Source organism: Eublepharis macularius, chromosome 9 (genome assembly GCF_028583425.1).
Source record: "Eublepharis macularius isolate TG4126 chromosome 9, MPM_Emac_v1.0, whole genome shotgun sequence".
Taxonomy (NCBI): domain Eukaryota; kingdom Metazoa; phylum Chordata; class Lepidosauria; order Squamata; family Eublepharidae; genus Eublepharis; species Eublepharis macularius.
The window spans coordinates 98,556,508-98,581,407 of NC_072798.1; the positions used below are offsets into that span (position 1 = coordinate 98,556,508).

Genomic DNA, 24,900 nt, shown 5'->3' on the forward strand with positions numbered 1-24,900 from the left:
CAAAGTGTTATTATTACCCCACAACAATCACCCTGTGAGGTGGGTGGGGCTGAGAGAGCTCCAGAGAACTGTGACTCGCCCAAGGTCGCCCAGCTGGCTTTGTGGAGGAGTGGGGAATCAAACCCGGCTCTCCAGATTAGAGTCCCATGCTCTTAACCACTACACCAAACTAGAATTAAGTGTGCTTCTAAATAGAGATCGCAATTCAGCTCAGGAGTGCTTGAATATATACCCAAAAAATAACTATTCAGAATTATTCGAGTATATCCAGACATATCTGGCATATTTGGATATATTTGGATAAACCGGTATTTACATCCACACACGGGCTTTCTCTATGGTGGCCCCTACCCTGTGGAATGGCCTGCCTGAGGAGGTCAGGAGAGCCCCACTTTCCTGGCTTTCTGCAAACGATGCAAAACCGCATTATTCAAAAAGGCTTTTTACTTAGATAGGAGGAAAATATTGTAGGGAGGGGGGATCTCAGATGCTTCGCTAATGGGTTAGGGACCATAGACTTCACAAATATGTAGCCTTGCATATTATCTGTTGTTTCGAATATGCATTCCTATATACTACCTGTACTTCATGTTATCTAATATCAGTCCTAGAATTGATTATGTTCTGTTTCAGCAGTTCTTCAGCTCTGTATTGGATCCTTGCTAATGCTGTCTTTGTAAAATCCTATTACGTTGTGTATGGAAATGTCCTTGACACTGATTGTACTAATCTCACACTATGTAATCCGCCTTGGGTCACAGTGAGAAAAGCGGAGGATAAATGACATACATAAATAAATAAAAATACATTATGGAATTATCCAGTTATATTCGGGAATATCCAGGAATCACATGTTAAAAGTTACAGCAGCAGCAAGCTTCCCAGGCAACAGGAGGAGAGGGAGGGAGGCAACATTACTGTGAGGGAGTGTTGATTGCTTGTCATAGGCCATTGCCATGTCTGGCTGCTACTTTGGTGTTACTGGCTTGCTAGGTTGGATGCTGGGATTCTCACATTTGACATTTTTTCTGTTGAGCTTGCATTGGCCCTGGGTTCTGCCTGGAATCTTTAAGTAACACTGGTTCTGTTGAACTTGTGTCCCTTACTTCATTTTGGTTCTGCTGGAGTTCTCCAGTTTGACATTAGTTCTAGTGGGATTTTCTGGTTTGTTGCTGCTTCCAGTGGTCTTGGTTGGTTCTGTTTGCGTTGGGAAGCTTTTGATCATTGGTTGCTGTTTTATGTTAGCTAAGGCTTCCTATGTCTTGGATAAAGCCTTGAATTTTTTCCTACATAAAAAACAATGGAGACTGGCTGGGGACACAAGCCACAATGGAGAGTGGCTTGTTCAAGGACCTGTAGAATTGGAACCTAGTGTCTAGCTTTAAATATTTAGGGGTGATGTTCCATCAGCTAGGATCTTGGATAGTCTATATTGACTATGCAAGCATAACCTTTAAAAAATTGTCCTTGGTATCTTTAGATTTTATAGGAATAGAAGAGTTTATCTGATATCTCTAACTTTGAAAATTTGTAAAATGAAATTACTGCCCCAGCTTCTATACAGATCAGCAATTTGGGGCTCTGGAAATCTCCAGTTTTTAGAAGTTGCTCAAAACAAGCCTTCTTGCTCTTGGCTACTCCTTCTTCAACATCTTCAGCTATGGTTAAAGTAGAATTATCTCTACAACCTTAGTCTATAAAGCATAACAACAACAACATTTGATTTATATACTGCCCTTCAGAATGACTTAACACCCACTCAGAGCAGTTTACAAAGTATGTAATTATTATCCCCACAACAAAACACCCTGTGAGCTGGGTGGGGCTAAGACAGCTAGAAGCTGTGACTGACCCTAGGTCACCAAAGCTGGCTTCAAGTGGAGGAGTGAGGAATCAAACACAGTTCTCCAGATTAGAGTCCTGCGCTCTTAACCACTACACCAAACTGGCTGTCAGTCCCTGGCAGTTAGACCCCCAAGTTCTCCTCAGTTAACACACAGGTGTTCCAGTTGAAGTAACTTTATTAGAAATCCATTCAGTTCAAGGTGCTCAGACAGTGGAATTGGCAGAAGTGACTTAGGTGGGGCTAGCAATGTTAGTTATAGGGAATATTCGTGCCTTGGGAAAGAGGACCGTTAATAAGGGGAGGTTGGAGTGAGACATTGTTATGACAGTGAGAAAGATGAAATCTTTGGTTCTCAAGAAGGATGCATTCCAAGCTAGTTTGAGCTGGCAGTCAAGGACACTGGCTCAGCGGAGCGAGAAAGAGAAAGTAAACATTTGCGAGATAACCTACTGGCATTGCAGCAACATACTCTCAGAAACCAGAGGCAGAGCCAATATACATTCATGGCAGATATGCAGGAGGCATATATGACATACTGCCCTCCCCAAGGAAGTCCTGCCATCTTCACAAAGGACCTGGCTTATTTGGATAAGCCTTATGAAATTTATGTATCATTTTGGGAGCATTTGCATCTGAGGCTTTTACCCACTCCCTTCGTCTCTCATCAAAGTGCTCCCAGTGAATTAAGTAAAACAATTCTCCCCGTTTTAACTTAGAGTCCAGAATGTCCTTCACTTCATAGTGCAGTTGTCTGTCCACTATGAGCGGGGAGGAGTTCATCAATCCGGATGCCATTTGTCAGGGGGGGGGGCGCTTTCTTCAGGACGCTGAAATGGAATACGGGGTGGACATTTTTAACTTCTTGGGTAGATTCACCTCTACAGTGACTTCATTTATTATCTTTTTGACCTGAAAGGGTCCCAGAAATTTCCACCCTAGTTTTTTTGCTAGATTGGTCCCCCTTAGCTTTTTGGTGGAAACCTACACAGTCCCCTGTTTGTAGTTTCCATGGAGCTGATGGTTTTTTATCAGCCTGTCTTTTGCAATCCTCTTTGGGTTTTTCCAAGGTCTTTTTAATTATTTCCCATTGAGTCTTTAATGTAGACCACCACTCTCTTAGGTCCCCTGGTGTATTGCTGCCTGGGGTCTTTACAAAGGGCATTGCTGTGCCCTCATAATCATGTGCTACCATAAAGGGTAAAACCGTGTTGTTATAACAATATTCGGCATAACTTGGAAAATCAGTCCAATTGTCTTGTTGGTAATTAATGTAGCACCTTTAAAATTGTTCTAATACCTGATTAACCCTTTTGGTTTGCCCGTCGATCTCGAGATGATGGGTGGAGCTAAGCCCTTGTTCAATTGCAGCCAGTTTCAATAGCTCCCTCCAAAAGTTGGCAACAAACTGGACTCCACGATCTGATATCACCTTGTCCGGAAATGAGTGTAATCTGACTACCTATTGCATGAAAAGAATGGCTAATTTCTTGGCGGTTGGGAGTTTAGAGCATGGAATGAAATGGGGTTGTTTGGAACATAAGTCAACCACCGCCAGAATTACAGTCTTTCCTTTGGAAAGAGGGGAGATCAGTTATAAAGTCCATTGGGATCATCAACCATGGCCGAGAGAGGGTTTCCAGGGGCCAGAGGAGACGTGGTGGTTTCCTCCCCCTGGTTTTTCCCAACAAGCACACTTGGCAAGTGGATACGTTTTGAAAGATGCCTTTTCTCATGTTTGGCCACCAAAATTGTCTTTGTACCAAATGCAGTGTCTTTAAATAACCTAACTGGCCGGCCAGTTTAGAATCGTGACAGTGTTTCAGCACCACCCCCTCAAACTAACTGTTTGCCGTGATGGTACCATCCACCTCCCTCTCTCTTTTGTAGTTCGTTTTTGGGCAAGGCATCCCTCTCCTTCTCTGCTTCTTTTTTCGCTTTCTCTTCCCAGTCCGTGGCAGGAGACTTGTGTTTCTCTGGCTTTGCCTGGCTTTGAGTTGTTACTGCCCCCCCCCAACTGGGTCGGAGAAAACATTGTGTCTATTACTTCTTCTATTTGGCTCTCATGTTGGGGCATGCGTGAAAGGACATCTGCCAGGAAGTTAGATTTGCCAGGGAGGTGCTTCAGTGTGAAATTAAATTTGAAGAAGAACTCTGCCCACCGGAGGTGCTTGGCACCTAATTTTCACGGGGTGCGCAGCACTTCTAATTTTTTAAGATCAGTCCAAATTGCAAATGGCAACTTCGCCCCCTCCAGCCAATGTCCCCAAGCACATAAAGCTAGTTTAACTGCTGAAGCTTCTTTGTCCAACACCGACCAATGCCATTCAGTTTCAGAGAATTTTTTTGACACGTAGGCACAGGGGTGCAACTTCTCCTCCTCATCTTCCTGTTGACCACACCGCTAGCGTCCAATTTTCATCGGGGTGATGCAGGACTGGCTCTGAAGTGAATAAAGTCTTTAGAAGCTCAAAAGCTTCTTGGCACTCTTTAGTCCAATTTAATTTAGCACTGGTCTTCACCTCTTGTAGTCCTTTACCCTTGGTTTTCAACAAGTCAGTTAAGGGTAAGGAAATTTGAGCAAAGTTTTTTATGAATGGTCTACAGAAGTTGGCAAACCCCAGGAATGATTGCAATTGTCTCCTGGTTTTGGGGAGTCCCACCCCACCACCGCTTGAATTTTTGTGGGGTCCGTTTTTAGCCCTTGCTTCAATTGTCTGTATCCCAGGAAATCCATTTCTTCTTTATGGAATTCACATTTAGATAATTTCAGCGGCAGGTGGTTGTCCCAGAGAGTTTTTAGCACCTGATGTACTAGTTTTACATGGGATTCATAATCTTGTGAATAAATCAACACATCATCAAGATAAACAACCATGCCCTTATACAAATGTTTGTTCAAGACTTCATTAATTAGATTCATAAATACCCCCGGAGCCCCTTGTAATCCGAAAGGCATGACTCTGTATTTGAATTGTCCCAAGGGGGCGTTAAAAGCTGTTTTCCATTCATCCCCCTCTTTTATTCTCACTCGGAAGTACGGGTCCTGTAAATCCAGTTTCAAATTTGTTTTCCCTCCCAACAAATCTCTAATCAAGGGGATTGGGTAAGCATTGAACATCGACACAGCATTGATCCCCCTATAATCAGTACACAGTCTCCACTTAAGGTATTCGCCCAATTCTTCCAGGAACTCTTTCTGCGTCTGTTGGCCAATCGACTTCTGGGGCGCCCATTCCCTTGGGGTGGTTACTGGCCGGTTCCCGTAATCCATCCTCCTCTCTGGGATCGCCCTGAACTCTCAGCCGGTGATGCTGAGGCTGGGCGCTAATCCAACCGGGGTTCCTCCAGTTGCCCCATTTCATAGGTCTGTTCCGATTCTAGGTTGAGTAACTGTCCCTCTGGCAGCTCCGCAGTTCCTTGGTTGGTTTCGTATGGCATAGCACCGGTAGCTTGACTTCGGGATTTTGGGTCCAGAGGAGAAAAAGGACTTCTGCCAAAATGTCAGTCCCTGGCAGTTAGACCCCCAAGTTCTCCGCAGATATGCAGGAGGCATATATGACACTGGCTGTCATGCCAAACTGTAAATCAGCAGCCATTAACTATTGCCTGAAAATCACTTTTTACACATCTCCAGCCTGTTAACCTTGGTGTATGGAAAAATTAAGGAGAACTCATGGAGAAGTTTTGTATTGAGATTAATGGCTTCTCACAAGAATACTTGAGGACCCTTGGCCTCTGTGCAGCCAAACTCTTCGTAAAACCAGTATTGACAAATCAGAGTGCTCAGACTGATGCTGCACTAGTAGGCACCTTAAGAACAACTCTACTTAATATGCAGTTACTCCCTGCTCCCCTGACTCTTCCAGCGTGCTTCACTGGCACAAAGAATTATGAGCATAGAGAAACCTTCACTAAGGTAAGCCTCAATATTCTACAGCTCGCAGTCTTGGAAGGCTTCTTCAATGAGATTCCATATAGCAAAAGTGTATACTCCTCTGACTTTAGGGCCATTGGGAATTTGTCCCGTGCCACATTTTTGTGTCTGAGTTTTGAGGCTGAGCTCAATAGATTTTTAAAGATTATTATATCTTGCTTCCCAGGAAGACTAGGAGAAATTAGTTTTATTATTGATAGATGGGGACAAATCCATTGCTCTCAAAATGGCAAAGTTTGCTGCCACTGTTATAAAGGTTAAAAAGATGATGTGCCATGTTGATGTGAGGATGGTTGACCCATACACCAACTGCTCTGCTCTGATGTTTTTATTACTAAGATATATTTTAAATGGTTATTATGAATCTTTTCCATGAAAATATCTGGAAAATATTTATTTTGCCTTGTACTTTTGCTATCATTTTTGCTAATGCAATAAAGATTTATTGATACAATAGGTCCTATTGTATGTAGACACGAACTCTACATTTTCAAGTTTTCACAGTATTTCATTCAATGTTTTTTTTAAAAAGACATGCTTAGACAGCACATTTCTCCCCCTTCATTAAGGCCATTGAATCAAACAAATAGCCTAGGGCTCTCCAGACAACTAAAGCAATAATTCATAAGTGAGTTTTTCAGTGGGCAAGTGTTTCTTGTTGGGTTTGTTCTCTTTTCTGATACTAAAATCTAAACCAGTACATCCTGCTAAAATAATATTGAATTAAACATCCTCAATCTGCAGTTTACTTGTTTCGGAACATTTTAATTGAAATACAATTAAATTCTGTAAAATCAATCCAGGATCACTTTTTTATAGTAGCTTGTAATTAGAACCTTCCATCTCTCCAGAGATCTTAATTTAATCTTCCAAATTGCAACTCGAGTTGTAATGCACTAGAGAATCTCTTATTTTAAATTGTTTATCTAAGGCCACAGGTTAATTTATCATGTAGCTCTGCCTCACTGAAGTACTGACCATGTTTCACACAGTAGCATAGGTGAAAATCTTACCTGAACTTTCAAGTTGTCTTTGTTAATCAAATTAATTAAAACTACACGTGGGGACCTGCAGGTAGGGCCTGAAAGGAAGATATTCTTGTCTGCCTTCTCTCTCTGAGCAAGGCAGGGCTGAGCAGCAGCGGCTGATGAAGGAAGGAAGGAAGGAAGATGCGCCAGTGTTTCTCCTAGTCACTTTTTCCTGTGGCTGGCAGTGGTTTCCAGTGCCATCCACCTTGTTCCACCCCTGCCAGTCATCCAGCCTATTGGACTGTCCACTCTTTTCATTAGCTGAAAACTGGGCCTGGCTCCAAACCATAATTTGGATTTCTTCATCCACATTTTGTGAACATGATCAGAATTAGATATCAAGTGTGTATTGTAACTATAGGGTTGAATTCTTTCTCTTTAAGTGCTTTCATGCAGCATAGTGTGTCATGACTGCAGTGTTGAGCTAAGACTGCAGTGATCTATGTTCAAACGTTCACACTACCACGAAGATGACTTGAGTGATTTTGGTCTGGTTGTCTTCTGTCAGCCTAACCTGACTAACTGGATTGTTTTGAAGATTTTAAAAAATGAAGGAAGTGTTTATGAAACCATGCATGCTACTCTGAGCTCATAAGACAAAAAGCAAGACTAAAAAGTTCTTTAGTTATAAACATTGAGAACTAAAGTGAAACCAAAGGAAATTGGTTTCTAGAACAAGTTAGTAATCCTGCTTTGCCACGATTTTAAATTGTCAACTTCTTTTGGATCACAATTCCCAGGTTTTGGATCAGCAATATTTGAGGACCATAATGAACCAACATGGAATAAGAGATCTCCTTTTGCATTTTAGGATCTTTTGGATCCTATTTTTTCTTACTAGTGGAAAATTCAGCTCTCCCAGTGTAGACCCCCACTTCACCTCAAGGAGGGTCCATGGTTGAGGTGGGCAAAGCAAGATGCAGCACAGGGACAGGGGAGTTCATAAAATTTGTTTCAATGAATGCTACTCTGCTCCACATCAGGGACTCCTATTTCTGTTGCGGGTAGTGGGGTATATATAACAAATAACTGGGTTTTTTTCTGATTTACCCTGTGTCTTTTATTTGCATCATAGAATTGGCAAAGGCACCTGATATTGTTCCATTTCCGAAGCCGTTTTGAAATGGAAACAATTTGCTAATACCACTGCTCTGAGTTCCTTTGAGGAAAGGCAGGCTAGACGGCTAATAATTTTATAAAATTCATTTGCAAGAATTACTCTCACTTCAGAATACTAGCAATGCATGGGAATATTATGGGTGCTATTTGAGGCCAGTAAATGATAGTTAGCCAATGGAATGATTGTAGAATAGGAGTAATATTAATGACCCTCCTAGCTCCTGATAATAATCAAGCTGCAGCGTCCTGTACCAACTGGAGTCTCTGAGTTGACTTAGATGGGAGTCCTGTGTAGAGTGCTTTACTGTAGTCAAGTCTCGATATTACCACAGCATGGATCCAGGTAGCCAGATTGGCCATGTCAAGGTTAGGGGGTCATCTTCCAGACTAAACTGAAGTTGTAGAAAGCATTTTTTGCAGCTACTTTAAATTGCTTTTCTAGCAGTAGTGCTGGATCCAATATAACCCCTAAGCTCTTAACTGAATCTGCAAGGGTCAGATGAATTCCATTGAAAGTGTGGAGTATAGTATCCTTCAAGATCTCTGCCTTCCCAACCAGCATCACTTCTGTCTTGTCTGGGTTCAGGTTCAATTTTTTGCTTTCAGCCTTTTGACCACAGCTGTTAGGCAGCAGTCCAAGATCTCTAATGCATCCCACTGTTGCTGAGATAGTGAGATATAGAGCTGGGTTTTGTCTGCATATTGATGGCATCCAATTCTATAGCTACAAATGAGTTCTCTTAAAGACTTTACATAGGGGTTGAATAACATGGGGGACAAGATTGTGCCCTGTGGAACCTTACAAGATAATTCTCACTCTGAAAATAGCTAATCTCCAACAACTACTCTTTGAGTCTGTTCCATGGGAAACAATTTAAACCAGTCCAAGACACATCCTTTGATACACACTTCTATCTCCAAACTCCTCAGCAAGATGGCATGGTCTACTCTATTGAAAATTGCAGATTGATCTATGATTCTGTGTATTCAGTTTTGCTGTTGGATGTGCCTAGCATAGTGTTTTTACTAACCTATGTAAAAGATATGGAATTACCAGTAACCATGTGAAGCAGAATATTTGCATTTCCAGCTTTCCCTGTGGCACATAAAAATAAGTAGCTACCCTCAAAAACAAAACCGAGCACATAGAATCATAGAGTTGGAAGGGGTCTTACAGACAGTCTAGTCCACCCCCCTGCCCAATGAGGAACAGTTTAAAGCATCCCCAACGAATATTCATCCAGCCACTGCTGGAAGACTGCCAATGAGGGGGGACCCACCACATCTCTAGGAAGTCAATTACACTGCTGTTTTACTCTTTAAGTACTAGACTTGGATGAGAGTCACAGGAGGAGCAAATAGATCCAGAGGAGTTAGCCGTGTTAGTCTGTAGTAGCAAAATAAAAAGAGTCCAGTAGCACCTTTAAGACTAACCAATTTTATTGTAGCATAAGCTTTTGAGAATCACGTTCTCTTCGTCAGATGCATGGAGGGCAGAAGACTCCTACTGCTGTTCCTACTGCTGTTTTCCTTTACTAATTCAGTGTGCAGTTTGCTGTTAGTATGTACAGATAAGCCTTCTAGAATGCTGTACAAATTGTCAGGCTATGGATGACAGGATATGGTAGACAGATCCCTGTACCATTGCAACAAGAAGTCCAAACTCTTGGTTAAATGGTTTTATTCAGAAATTCAATCATTTCCATATATATGTCCATAGAATCACCCAGAGGCAAGAAAGCATCTAAGCAGTACACATTTCCTTGATAGGAATAGGAACTTGTAGAAAGCACAGCTCTAAATACTCAATCATTTCCCCCCTCCCACTTAGACCACTGGTTTGTGTAGGAAAAGGTCTGGGAACTTTTTCTGGAGTTTATACATCAACCTAGACAGGACAGAGGCATAAGAGTCAACAGCAATATTGCAGACAATACAATGTAATTTCTGTGAGCTTCAAAGAAAGAAAAGATAAGACAGCTGCATTCTCAGGCTGCTAGAGGGAGAAACGAAAGTGATGATTAGAGCATTTGCAAAATGAAATCAAGGTTCAGCATTAGCAATGGTTCAACTCATAGAACAATGGCATGGATGTAGGGATACAGACATGACCTCCCCAAAAATCAATCTTCCGCCTCAGGGGCCAGGTTCATCAGGATAATGTTTGTGAAACTTTGAAATTAGTCTTGGAGCATTTACACGAGACTTCTCTTCCCATTCTCTGAATGATACATCAAAGTCCTTCCACCTGATTAAATAATAAAGTTTATTATCTTTGATTTTAGAGTCCAGAATTTCTTCCACTTCATAGTGGATCTGGCCATCCACTAGTGTTGGATGAGGAGCTCCTTTTCCTGGATGCCATTCATCTGGTGGAGGAGCGTTTTTCAAAAGGCTGAAGTGAAACATTGGGTGGATTTGTTTTAAATTCTTTGGAAATTCTATTTCTACAGTTACATCATTTATTACTCTTTTTACAGGGAAAGGTCCTAGGTATTTTAACCCTAGTTTTTTACTGGGTTGTTCACCTTTAATATTTTTTGTGGAGATGTACATAAAATCTCCTGGTTGCAGTTGCCATTGTTCAGAATGTTTCCTGTCAACAAATTTTTTATAGTCCTCCTTGGCTTTCTTTAAAGTCTCTTGTATAACTTCCCATTGGGAAGTTAAGCTGATCCACCATTCCCCCACATCTCCAGGTTTTTTAGAATCGGGGTTGTAGCACAGTGTTCCCCTCATATCCTTGGGCTATCTTGAAAGGAGAAACTCCTGTAGAGCTGTGGATCGAATTGTTGTATGCATATTCAGCAAAATAAATGAAATCGATCCAGTTATCTTGTTGATAGTTCAATTCAATTCAAATACCTTTAATGGCATACAAAGATCTAAGACAGCAAACAGGTCACTATTGTTGATAGTTAATGTAACATCTTAAAAATTGTTCTAACACCTGATTTGTGCATTCGGTTTGTCCGTTGGTCTCAGGATGATGAGCGGAGCTTAAACCTTGTTCAATCCCAGCAACTTTGAGAAGCTCCTGCCAGAAGTTGGCAATGAACTGTACCCCTCGATCCGAGATCACCTTGGTAGGAAATGAATGAAATCTGACCACATGCTTCATGAACAGGCTGGCTAATTTTTTAGCTGTGGGGATAGTAGTAAATGGAATTAAATGGGCTTGCTTAGAAAATAAGTCCACAACCACTAAAATGACTGTATATCCTTTTGAGGAGGGAAGGTCAGTGATAAAGTCCGTTAAGATTACAGCCCATGGTCTAGGAGGGGTTTCTAAAGGTTGCAATAGTCCAGGGGGTTTCTCCCTCCTAGTTTTCCCCATTATACATACTGGATAGGAAGATACATATTGCAAGATATCCTTTCTCATATCTGGCCAGCAGAATTGCCTTTGCACTAAATGAAGGGTCTTCAGATACCCAAAATGACCGGCCAGTTTTGAATTATGACATTGTTGTAAGATTTCCTTTCTTAAACTGAGTGGGATGTAGAGTTTATTCTTCCTGTACCAGTGGCCCTCTTGTTTCAGCTCGGCTTTGGGCACATTTCCCCCCTCCTTTTCAGTTTCCACTTTTACACTCTCTCTCCCCATTCTGAGAGATCATATTTCGTGCTGCTTTGTGTTTTGGCTGTTTGGCTGCGTGTTGTCACCACTCCTCCTAATTGGGCTGGTGAGAAGATTGTATCAATTACCTCCTCCTTCTGGCTGTCATGTTGAGGCATGTGTGAAAGGGTGTCCGCCAGGAAATTTGATCGGCCAGGGAGGTGCTTCAACTTGAAGTTGAATTTAGAGAAGAATTCCGCCCACCTTAACTGTTTAGCATTCAGTCTACGAGGGACATGTAGTGCCTCTAAGTTTTTGTGATCAGTCCATATTTCAAAAGGCACCTTAGCCCCTTCTAGCCAATGTCGCCAGGTGGTAAGTGCCAGTTTCACCGCAAAAATTTCTTTCCCCCATATGCTCCAATTGTGTTTGAAATGTATGCGCAGGGGTGCAGTTCCCCCTCATCATTGGGTTGTAGGAGCGCGCACACACACACAGCTACGTCACTCGCATCAACTTGGACCACAAATTTTCGGTTCTCATAAGGGTACTGTAGAACCGGTTCAGAAAGAAACAGTTTTTTTAGGTTTTCAAAAGCCTCCTGGCATTCATTGGTCCAGTTTAACTTGGCACTGGGCTTTTTCCCCTGCAGTCCCTTCCCCGTCATTTTTAATAAGTCTCTTAAGGGGAGGGCAATTTGAGCAAAGTTTTTTATGAAGGGTCGGTAAACGTTAGCAAACCCTAGCAAAAAGTTAGCAAACTGCAATTGCCTTCTTGTTTTGGGGGCCTCCCAACCCATTACAGCTTGGACTTTTGCCGGGTCCATTTTCAGTCCTTGGTGAGAGACTCAGTACCCCCAAAAATCCAGCTCTTCTTTATGGAATTCACATTTAGACAATTTTACTGGCAGTTTGTGTTTTTTTAATGCAGTCAGCTCCTTTCTGACTAATTCTACATGGGATTCCTTATCAGCAGAATAAATCAATATGTCATCTAAATAAACAACTACACCTTTGTACAGGTATTCATGCAGTACTTCATTGATCAAGTTCATGTACACACCTGGTGCCCCCTGTAGGCCAAAAGGCATTACGAGGTATTTGAATTGTCCCAAAGGGGTGTTGAATGAGGTCTTCCATTCATCCCCCTCCCTTATCCTTACTCGGAAATAAGCATCTTTTAAATCCAGTTTTGAAAATATTTTGCCTTGTGCCACCACACTGAGCAAGTCCCTAATTAAGGGGAGGAGGTATGCATTTGACATGGATACAGCATTTATTCCCCGATAGTCAGTACACAATCTCAGCTCCTCATCCTTCTTTTTGCGGAACAATACGGGCACAGCATGGGGCATACTGGCAGGCCGGATGAACCCTCACTCTAAGTTTTTGTCAATGAAACTTCTCAGTTCCTTTCTTTCGGCTGGGCTCATAGAGTACAATTTTCCCTTGGGCAACTTTTCCTCTGGAATGAGTTCAACAGCACAGTCCATGCCTCTATGAGGGGGAAGCTCGTTAGCTTCTTTTTCATCAAACACTTGTTTTAAATCTTGATATTCAGAGGGAATGGCCTTCTCCTCCTCCGCGGTCAATCACACATTCTTTAATGGGGAGGGTGCCTCCTTGCCCCATACTTTAGTCCATGCATGTTTTGCACAACGATCTCCTTTAAAGACCACCATCCCAGTGGACCATTTGATGTATGGGTCATGGTCCCATAGCCAGCGACTTCCCAGTACCAAGGGATATTTAGCCACATCACTGACTATATACATTCGATTCTCTGAATGATCCCCCATGTCCGTAGGGGTAGGTTCAGTTTTGTAGGGTGCCGGATGCATGTTAGACCCGTCCATTTGCTCAAATACTATAGGGTCTTTAAGTTCCCTTAATTCCAATCCCAGCCCGTTTACCAAGGCTGGCGATATCAAGTCCCAGGAACATCTGGAATCTATTAGTGCTTGAACTCGCACATGAGTTCCGTTTTTTGGATTTAGTAACATCACTAGCATAAATAGTATGGCCCCTCTTTCTCTAACCTCTGGTGGTTTGTGCTCCTTAGTGTCCTGCCGTCGGGACCTTTTCACAGCAGGTCTATTTCGTTTCCCGATGGTGGAGTGAAATCTTCTACTTCTTTTTGTGTGGGTTCCTCGGTATTTCCGGTACTCTCATCAGCATCTAAACCGGTCTCTGGCTTCCCATGTTTCGGGGCTGCTTTCCGACTAGGTGGTTTAGGGTCCCCCGCAGGTTTGGGTATGCTTTGGCCTCTTCCTCCTGTGTCAGTTTTACAGGGCATTGTGCCACAAAATGTCCAGTGCCCCCACATTTTCAACATAGTCCTTGTCGCCATCACAGTTCTCCCCCAGCTCCGGGGATAGGGGCTCTTTGACCTAGCAAGGTGCAGCCCTTGTTTGCAGTGGTGGGTCTCCTTGCCCCAGTAAGTTGCTGCATTCTAGCAAATTTCAATAGTTGGGTTCTATTTTTGACCTCAAATGCCAATTGGATCCATCCTAACAGGGTTTGTGGGTTGTCTTGCATGAGTGCTCGATCTAGCAGGTCAGCATTCAATTTCTTTCGGAACAGTTCAATTTTAACTCCTTCATGATAGTCCTGACATTTGGTGGCTAATTGCCTGAATTCAGCAGCATATTCTCTTACGGGTCTGGACCCTTGTCTTATGGTTCTGAGCCTTGTGTGAGCCCTTTCTCCCCCTAGTGGGTCTTCAAATTGTGCTCTTATCACATATACAAAAGCATTTAAGTCATATAGCTCAGGTGCTCCCATGTCATGCATTCAGCTGCCACCCCTTCCAGTCGAGATCCTAAGTGGTTCACTTGACTGTGTTCCGAGGGAAATAAATGTCCCCAATCTTGGAAAACTCCATAGCTTGTATTATAAAAGATCCTAAGTTCTTGGGGTTCCCATTGAATGTAGCTTCCAATTTGACCCATCCTTGTGGTAATCCCACTGTGGGAGCTCCTGCTCCCTGGTATCCCACTGGTTGATAGATCAGGACCGCTCCCAAGGGCGGTTGAATGTGTCCCAGTCCCACGAAGGGTATTTGATGGGCTCCATCTGCTCCATAACCTCTTTGAGCTGCCTGTGGTATTCCCCTGTACTGCAGGTGAAAGGCTTGTTTGAACCCCGGTGGCTCCCTGAGGGGGTTATATTGGAGGACCCCCCATTTGCAGGTGGCCCACTTGTACTTCAACCCCCAATGGGATAATGACGGGGGCTCCCTGTGGTTGGCTGGTTTGGGGTATCCTCATCCCTGCAGCGGCAACCCGTGCCCCTGTGCTTGCTGTAGTAGATGGGACTCTCTATGGCTGGATTCCTCCTTGTTGGGTCCACACCGCCCTCTGGGGTGGTAAAGTGGGAATTGTCGATACTAGTAGGGTTTGAGTTTGTGAGCTCATCAGCACTCTCATCCCCAATATGGTAATTGGCACCCCTGCACCACTCACAATCAGAGGAATGGTCAACGGTTGTGCTGTCCCATATTGACCCATCCCTACTCCTCAGGAGGGTATATTCGGTGCAGTCACTAATGGAGAAGGCAGAATGATACTCCATCCCCCTGTTTCTGTTGTTACTCCTGAAACTGAGGGAACTACTTGGTCATCCCTGAATTGTGCAGGAGTCATTAAAAGCGCTCTTCCCTTTCCCAGCGGCACCATCTCTATAAAGTTTGTTGGACACTGTCCAGTTTGTGGGGCACTCCCCAGTTGTGGCAGAATAGGGGTTTTTCTTTGTTCCCCGCATGCTCCCAGTGAACTTATGTTCCCTTGCTCTTTGAAGAGGTTTCACTGCCATTCTTGTTATATTCTCAAGGCTAACTCCTCCTGAGTTGGATGCATCCCGTCTCGCACGGTTTGCGGTGTGTGGCCCCTGATAGGGATTTCTGGCCCAGCCACAGCCTTTAAGTCTGTCTCTTCCTCGATGGTATAATACACCAACACGTGCCCATCAGCGCCCATTAATCTACAGTCCCCCTGTATTTGTAAATCCGACAACAATAATTGTGTTTCTTTACCCTGCAGCATGGGTAGCCGTGGCATCTGGCCCCAATCCTGGTTGTTTGGCCCAGCTGCAGCTCCCAACTCACAGGGGTCCAAAGGATCTGTTCCTGTCTCAGTGGTAACTCCACGATATCCCACAGCATTGCCAGGGGGTTATCCAGCATCCCCTGATACTTGTAAATCCTCCACTATGTCTCGCAACAAGCGATACTTGCTGGTCTCAGCTATCTGCGGAGGCATCAGACTCCTGTGCAGTTAGGGATCTGCGAGGGTTCCACTCGTGCGTGGGTGGTAGGTTCCAGTGGTAGTAGGTAGACTCAACTTGGGGGATCGCTCCCAGTTCAGGATGCATCAGGAGGATCCCGGTGGCACTAAGTCCCCTCATTGCAGATATATTATGGCCCATAAGGTAATCCAAACTTGAGTGGATCACAGGTGCCAGCTCTCTGGAAGTTAATTCCGGAGTTTTACCTCTTCCTGGTTGATTTATGGCATCCTCTGGCTCTGTTGGCCCCAGGTCAGGCTCTGACAGTAAAGCTGGTAGCCATTTTCCAAGGGTTGCAAGTGCAGAGGAAAACTGAATGATTCCTATCAAAATGTCAGGCTACGGATGACAGGATATGGTAGACAGATCCCTGTACCATTGCAACAAGAAGTCCAAACTCTTGGTTAAATGGTTTTATTCAGAAATTCAATCATTTCCATATATATATGTCCATAGAATCACCCAGAGGCAAGAAAGCATCTAAGCAGTACATGTTTCCTTGATAGGAAAATGAACTTGAAGAAAGCACAGTTCTAAATAATCATTTTCCCCCTCCCACTTAGACCACTGGTTTGTGTGGGAAAGGGTCTAGGAGCTTCTTCTGGAGTTTATACATCAACCTAGACAGGGCAAAGAGGCATAAGAGTCAACGGCAATATTGCAGACAATACAAGGTCATTTCTATGAGCTTCAAAAAAAGAAAAGATAAGACAGCTGCGTTCTCAGGCTGCTAGAGGGAGAAACGGAAGTGATGATTAGAGCATTTGCAAAATGAAATCAAGATACAGCATTAGCAATGGTTCAACACATAGAACAATGGTATGGATCTAGGGGTACAGACATGACACAAATATTGAAGCATCAAAAAGTACTTCTTCAGTTGATTAATTGTACACAGAAGTTTTTAAAATAGTTCTTGAACTAACAGTGCACAAATGATGCATTATTGTCAGAGCAGTTGCCTGGTGTAGGAAAAATATTGCTTATGTATTTTATAATTTTAAAATATATGGAAATGAATTGTAGTACTTGCAAAGCTGGGACTGGAATAAAAGCAACATAACTTTTTAATAACAGCTGACTCTTAATTGTCCTAGGAGACTCACAGATCAGTGACAAACATGTCTGATGAAGTTTCAAGTGAGGAGGGGCCAGAAGCTGGGTATCACTTGCGTCGTAATGCAGAACGTGGTTCCAACGAGTGTGCATTTCGAAACAGGAAATCCCATCATTATAAGAAACATTATCCTGTAGAGGTGAGCTCTTAGCCCCTGTTCCAAACCAAGTTTTGTGTAAGCAGTAATACGTTTTTTGCTGTGTGTTTACTGAAATTGTACATAGAGGTAAGCTGACAGCAGGACCTTCTCAGCGGTGGTACCGAGAACAGCCTCCCTGCGAACATTTACTTGGCACATGTTTATTTTTCATTTGGACATCATCTTTTACAGTTGTATTTGAAATCTTTTATTTGAAAGATGTTAATGCTATGTTGATAGAGCTCCTGCCGTTTTAAATCAGTTACTCCACTGTTTTGTTTAGCATTTGGTTACTTTAATATGTTTTTATGTTTTTCTCTTGCATACTGTTCTCTGCCTTGCACACTGTATGGTGGAGAGGCAGGATATACATGTTTTAAGTGAATATATATTAGGGATTTTGTTTTCAAAACAATTTTTCCTTTCCTTTTTAAACACTTCTCATGTCCTGGGAGTTGCTTATGCTTGTTAAGCTTCAGTGGATCTGTCCAATCCAGTCAGGGGGGAAGGCCATCTTGGTCCTTTTCTTGGGAGGGAGGAATTCCTTCCTACTTCCAGAATTGTCTTTTTTTCTGGTGTTGAAGTGGCTATTCTAGTTTGGAGATTTTTATGCTGCCTCTTCAGAGTCCTGCTCAAGGCGGTTTAAACACAAATAATTAAAATAAGCCCAGGTACATAAAATAGCATAAAACTGTCCATAATACACACTTGAGACAAGAAGATCATAAAACAACTGGATAGATAAAATCACAGATTAAAAACATGGGTTAATAGAAGTGTTTTGGCCGGTAAGGTAAAGATCCAGGCAAGCTGCAAAGGAGAGGGCATTCCAAAGCCAAGGTGCCATTCCAGAAAATGTCCCGTGTCTGCTTGTTACCCACCTCAGCTCTGTAGGCAGGGGCACAGAGAGCAGGGCTTGGGAGGCAGATCTTAACTGGTGGGCTGGAGATAGTCCTACATGTACACATTAAGTGAAGCTGATATATATGTTTTGAGTAGTAGAGAGAATGTCAGCCAGTTGCCAGTCTCTGGCTAGGGCCCGGAGTTCTCTTAAATTCACAGCTAATCTCCAGACTACAGTGATCAGTTCCCTGGTAGCTGCCCTGAATGGTGAACTCCATGGCATTGCAACTGAACTCTGGTGAGTTCATCCTTGTCATTATGCTATAATAACAACACAAACCACAATAACATTCTATTTATATACCGCTCTTCAGGACAACTTAAAGGCCACTCAGAGCGGTTCACAAAGTGTGTTGTTATTATCCTCACAACAATCAGCCTGTGAGGTGGGTTGTGCTGAGAGAGTGCTGAGAGAGCTGGGACTGACCCAAGGTCACCCAGCTGGCTTCAAGCGGAGGAGTGGGGAATCAAACCTCGTTCTCCAGATTAGAGACCTGATGCTCTTAAACACTACACCAAACCGGCCTTCCTTTTTTTGCTTTTTATTTCCCCTCCTCTCTTCTCTTCCTTCTGTGATGATTACCATCTGGTTGTCACCACATTTGTTGTATATTATAACTTGAGTGGTTTCATCTGCCCCTGATTTTATTTGTGCTGCAGCTCTCTTGTGATGGGGGAAGGAGAAGGAGGGCGGGTTGAGTGGCTGCTCTCTGAGGTAAAAAGATCTCTAACCTGACTGATGTTCTATAACTCCTGCACTCTGGCTTCTGCTTTCCTTCAGTTTAAACCCCAGCCACCGCAATATCCATAAAAAGGGGGACACAAGCTTTTCTTTACTGGATGGTCGCATGAAGCTTTGCGTTCCCTAAAGGGCTTTTATTTGTGACCCTAATAATGAGGCACTGAGGTGATTAGAAACCCCTTTCCCACAACTGTTTTAACTGGACAGACAGGTCACAACTTCACTCCTCAGAGGTTATGCCCCTCCCACCCCCACACTGAGAGTTAACTGGTTGAACCTGAACCTAAGTTAACAAGACAGTTCTGAGGAGAGAATTTAATGCGTTCCCCCCAGAAACGGCTCCTCAACATGTAAAATTTCTTTGTAACCGCTTTACTACACTGACAGGCTGACAGGTTTCTTATCAAGTACTAGGCCACTCTTTTAAACCTTGAGAACCCTCAATACCAATGCCAGATTTTGGATGAGCCCTTTGCAGGGTGCTTGGTTAATTCCTTAAAACAAGGTTTTACTCTGACCCCAAATCCTAACTAAAAAGCCCAAAATAAAAAGCCTAATTCAGCTTACTCTCTTATCCAGAGATAACAAAAGCCCTATCTAAAGAAAATGTTTAGTTTATCTCCTTTTTAAAGCTAAGATGGCTCACTCCCCCCCTCCCAATCAGTGAAGTTTCAGGAGCTCTGATTGGCTGGCCAGTCTCTGGGACTTGCTTCATGGCAGATTCCTAGGGTTGCCCCCTGGGGCTCAAACTGGTGGACGGGTGGGATGTGATGGGTGTAGTTATTTCACATGCTTGCATGTGTCTAGAATGTTTCTGCATCACACTGGGAATGATGTCCTTGTCATGTCTGTATATCCATGCCATGTTTGTTTATTTGTTCTGTCACTGATGCCACAGCATATTGAATGTCTAATGTCCAACCTGCTATATTCTTTCAGTAGCCATGTTATTTTCATATTATAACTGTGGATGGGCCGCCTGTTATCTTACAGAACTATGCATCTCTGAGCTAGAAATGACCTTGGAGATTCCAAATGGTTGCCTTTGTTACTTTGCCCAGATGCTGGGAATTCAGTATTGTGTACTCACTGCTTAGCCATAACTATAATGGGTTCTCACAGAACCAGTGTACCCCTGCGCGCCAAAACGTAACCGTTGCTGGAACGTGGGAAAACTCAAGTATAATATTGACCTGTTGTTTTAAATTGTCACTTCTACCAAGCTCCATTAAGGAGTTCAGACCTGAACTGTAAAATCCTGAATAAAGCCTTTTCTATTGGAACCAATGTGTGTTCACTGGAGAGGGACTGAGAGATCTACCTGCCAGAAACTGGCAGTCCTTGCCAGCCTGACACAGAAGTGATGGGTTATGCCAGGGCTGATTTCTACCCAGTTGGCCCCTGGTGTGACTCTGCACTTTTGCATCATGCCGAGAATAACGTCATTCCCAGCTTGACACAGAAGCATTCCTGAGCATGTGGGAGCATGTTCCTGGGGATCACTAAACCATTCCCATGCCTTCCCCCCCATCTAGTCAGGTGAGAGGTGGTGGGAGTCAGTGGGTGAGAGCAGGAGATTCCCCCTCCCCTATTAGGGGAATAGAATCCCCACAGATTTCCCAATATTAGGGGTGAAGCGAAGTCAGCAGTCTCATCCCTTGCTGCCACCCCTGTCTTTGGCAATTGGTACTCTGCTTCACAGTTCCATCCGCTGTTCTTAAAACCATCTGGCCCCTGCATACAACTTATAGTGCTCTTTTCTTAGTGTTAGGATTATGGCTGTTTATCCATTAGCTATATACATGTGTTGTGAGTATATAGGCCTTACTTCTCTTAAACACTAGTGTAGAGCTGTGATAGCTGATGTTGCTTCAGAAAATGGGATATAGTTAAGTTGCAGCTTTAGAGCTTTAGACCAAGAATTAAGGCATCTACTTGGTCTAACTGCTGCATCCTGTGTGTATAATAGTGCTTGAAGGAGTTTCAAAAAGTTAGGAGAAAGAGTGTTTTAATTTTATGTATTTTAATAGTTCTAAGGGATACATTTGTTTTTACCAAAGGGACTCTAAATGTGTTCCTGTGTATTATTAAGTTTGGTTACTGATTACAAAATTAAAACTGGATGGTATTTGGCATTTTGTGAATATGTTACGTATGTCTTCCAGGATATCCCTAAATCAGGCACTAGCTGCAGTTCTCGGTGTTCAAGTTCCAGACAAGATTCAGAAAGCACAAGGCCAGAGTCTGAAACAGAAGACATATTGTGGGAAGACTTGTTACATTGTGCAGAGTGCCGTTCATCTTGTACCAGTGAAACAGATGTTGAAAATTCTCAAGTTAATTCATGTATAAAGAAAGAGTATAGAGATGATCCATTTCATCAGGTTGGTGCAGTGAGAACAGATGCCACCTACAACTTGCCAGTTCTGTGATACGACTAGCCAGAACTGTGACAGAAAATTAAATTACTGGCAAAGACATAGTTTCATGATGAAATAAATGTGGTGATTTAGTGTTTCTCATATAGCACTCACTGTTGTACAAAAATACCTTTTCTTTTGGCAGAGTCATTTACCCTGGTTCCACAGTTCTAACCCAGGGCTGGAAAAAGTGAGTGCAATTGTTTGGGAGGGTAATGACTGCAAAAAAGCTGATATGTCAGTGCTTGAAATCAGCGGCATGATAATGAACAGGGTGAGTATATTTTGATTTAAAACCATCCGTATCCCAAGATAGAGATGTTTTTGTTTTTCTGAGTGGTTCACAGACTAAAACTACAATCCTTTCCTGGTAGTAAGCCTCATTGAATAAAATAGGACTTACTTCTGAGTAAACCTGCTTCCTAAGTTTTATGGCTGTACCTTGTTAAAGTTCTTTAGGGTTTGTCTTGTTCCTTGTTCAGTCTTAAAACTGGATAGATGCAGAAAGGAAGGAAACACTTCCTAGCTCGAAGTTGGGCAGATCTGTCCAGCATTGGCTCACTTAAATCATAAGAGATTACTATTACTAATATCCAGGGTAAGGGGCTGTGCTGGGTTCTCACTGACACTGAGTACTAGCACCTTGGGGGGAGGGGGCTCTCCCATCTCCTGGAAATCAGTGCAAACATATATAAGTACCAGCGCCTTTTAAAAAGAACATAGGAAGCGCTGCTAATATGTATAAAAATTGTGAAGTATCACAGAGCATGTTAATTTATTCATTCAGTGAAACTAGATGCTACTATCCATGAATATGGCCCTGTTTTCCAAGCAGAGTCAACATTCACAAAGCTAGCTTCAGACTCAGTATAAAGATTTTCTTTTCCACAGCCTCTGACTCCAGCCTTAACTGTAGTTCTGTTTGCTCAGATTTTAACACTGCCTGAAGCAAAATGTCCCAGGGAGCAGTACTGTCAAGTATTCCCTAAGCTCCAGTACCTCTGTCAGCACCAGTTCAGATCACTGATCCACATGGCAGTGATGAGGATCATTATGTGATAAGGTGCTACCACAGAGTTGGAAGGTATATATGGGTGCACCAATAACACCTGTAAGATATAACTTTGAAAGAAGATTTATTGGGGAGCTATCCTATAAACTGTTATGGTGAAGAAATGAGCAGAATGGGACAATTGAATAATACTGAGCACTGAAAGGTGAGCAAGTAGCCTTATTTACACAGATGACAAGGGAGAGAGAGCCGGAAAATCTGATCCTGAGGTCCAGTAAAGAATATAATAGCGGTTACATCTGGGCAGCTAGTAAATCCCTAGCAGAAGGAAAGGGAGAACAGCATACGGTGTATCAGCCCCGAGTAAGTCTTGAGACTGGGAGGCATCTAACAGTACATAAGCACTATTTTGGGGAAGGATTCTTCCTGCAATTACAAAGCACGCAGATAGGGCTCTGGAAAAAAAGATGGGATTTTGAGGCCCAGAAGTGAGTCCATGCCAGATAGTGGAGAGACTAAATCCAAACTATCCCAAACCTGGAACTGAAATCTGACAGAAAAGCACTTTGTTGCTCTGTGTAGTATCTTATATGAAGACAAAGGATATGCTGATAGGGACAGGGAATAATCTTTTGTGGTAAAAGGCCCGGTGGTATAGCTATTGGAGTTCCTAAATTATGATCCAATCACTTCTGGTTCTGGCCTGATGGGTGAGATGTTGCCACAGATTTCTCACACCACCTAGGTCCAGTTCCGGTTCAAGTTGGGGTCAGGGACAAACCTCAGCACCAAAAACTAAGATTAATTAAAAAAAAAACAGATAAAACTGGCTACTTAATTTGAACCACTTTTTAAATATGTTCAGAAATGTATTTGCACCTCAAGAATCTTCTGCTGGGGCAAGAGAAAGGAAGGGGTGGGTGATCTCACCTGATTTGTCCTACATGCCTTTTTTGTCAACTCAGGTCTCACAGTATGCAGCATGGGGAGGGGGGCAACATGGCCCTTCCACCCACTTGCACATGTAGAAAAAATGAATGCATTCGTCCTGATGCATCTTGGAAATGGCTAATTACTGGGGGATGGTGTAGTTTAGCTTTCAAGTGTAGTTAGAAAACGATTGTTTAGATGGAGAAATGATAATAAAGATACGTTGTTAGTGAACATGGCATTAAATTCTGTGTTTAACATTTCTCATCTTTAGGTGAACAGCTATATACCAGGAATAGGCTATCAGATTTTTGGAAATGTTGTCTCTTTAATCTTGGGGTTAACTCCATTTATATTTCGACTTTCCCAAGCTAAGGATCTGGAGCATCTAGCTACACATTCAGCTTCCGAACTTTACACTATAGCATTTGGGTCAAATGGAGACAGAATGGTTCTTTCCATGGTTATAATAAGCTTTGTAGTCCGTGTCTCCCTTGTGTGGATTTTCTTTTTCCTCCTGTGCGTGGCTGAGAGAACCTACAAACAGGTGGGTGTAGTTCCAGACATCTCATGTTCTTTTACGTGCCTCTGATTGGAATACATATATCTTATTATATTTGCAATGGTTTTAACATATGGGATATAGTTGTTGTGGCATCTATGTTTGGTATTATTTATTACATATATATGCTGTCCTTCTTTCACTGAGCCCAGAGTAGTGATTTCAAATAACATAAGGTGATCAGCATGTCTAAATAAGCTTCTTTTCTGCATTATATAATACCTTTATTTATTTATTTATTTATTTATTTATTTATTTATTTATTTATTTATTTATTTATTTATTTATGCAGAGGCTGCTTTTTGCTAAACTATTTGGCCATTTAACATCTGCAAGAAGGGCACGAAAATCAGAAGTCCCTCACTTCCGGTTGAAGAAGGTGCAAAACATTAAAATGTGGCTTTCCCTCCGCTCATACCTTAAGGTTTGTACTTTTTGCTTGTACCATTAACATAGTTACTCTTCTTAATTGGTAATCTGGTAAACTTTGTTACTTCATATACTTTTTACATTAAATGTTGTCTGGAATCTGAATTTTCCCTGCTTGTAATTTCATATTTCTCTCATATCTGTTTTTTAAATGCTTGTTTTTTTTGTGAGAGAGAGAATAACGTTAATTTAAATAATGGCTCTTCCAAAATACTTTTTTTATGTCAGATATTGAAATTTCTAATAAGATAATTGAAGATTGATAAACATGGTTTATCAGTTTACGTGGGGTAAAATAAGAGAGAGAAGAAGAATTTTTGTTGTGCACACCCCTAGTGTATGGTAAGAGATGGAATTGTCTTATAAATATCTTATCAAGCTACCATTTCTCCCTCCTGGCTGACAGTATCAGTACAAATTAAACCCCATTCCATTACATTTTCAGTTGTACATTTTAATATCTTCTTTTAAATAGCAGGACTTGAGTCCATTGGCACCTTAGAGACCAACAAGATTTTCAGGGTTGAGCTTTCACAAGTCAGAGCTGCATTGTAACCATTGTACTTTTACATCCTGACCTCTTCCTTCCCTACACCCCTCCTATCTAATCAAGCTGCATTGTACCCTTGCATCCTAATGCCTTCCTTGTAAGACCCCACCCACCTTTTGGCTGGAATATAAAGTCTCAGGGATCTCCATCACTCATATCTGAAGAAGGGAGCTCTGACTCTCAAAAGCGCACACCCTGAAAATCGTATTGGTTTCTAAGGTGTCACAGGACTTAAATCCTACTGTTCTACTGCAGACCAACACAGCTACCCATCTAAAAGTTTCTTTTTAAAAGTTGTCTATTATTGCACTTTAAAGCATGATATGC

General features: G+C 42.4%; 1 protein-coding gene across 3 annotated transcripts in view; it reads left to right on the forward strand.

The window, feature by feature from the left end:
- The window catches only part of PHTF2 (putative homeodomain transcription factor 2), a 138,114-nt gene that overhangs the window by 98,790 nt on the left and 14,424 nt on the right, over nucleotides 1-24,900 (forward strand). For 2 of the 3 annotated variants that reach the window (XM_054988452.1, XM_054988453.1), the window contains 5 exons: nucleotides 16,867-17,025; nucleotides 20,836-21,054; nucleotides 21,236-21,364; nucleotides 23,307-23,579; nucleotides 23,887-24,018. In XM_054988452.1, coding sequence (XP_054844427.1) covers nucleotides 16,867-17,025; nucleotides 20,836-21,054; nucleotides 21,236-21,364; nucleotides 23,307-23,579; nucleotides 23,887-24,018 — 912 coding nt within the window. Of the gene's footprint in view, nucleotides 1-16,866; nucleotides 17,026-20,835; nucleotides 21,055-21,235; nucleotides 21,365-23,306; nucleotides 23,580-23,886; nucleotides 24,019-24,900 lie in introns of those variants that run through there. The other variant, XM_054988454.1, reaches the window with a different exon arrangement.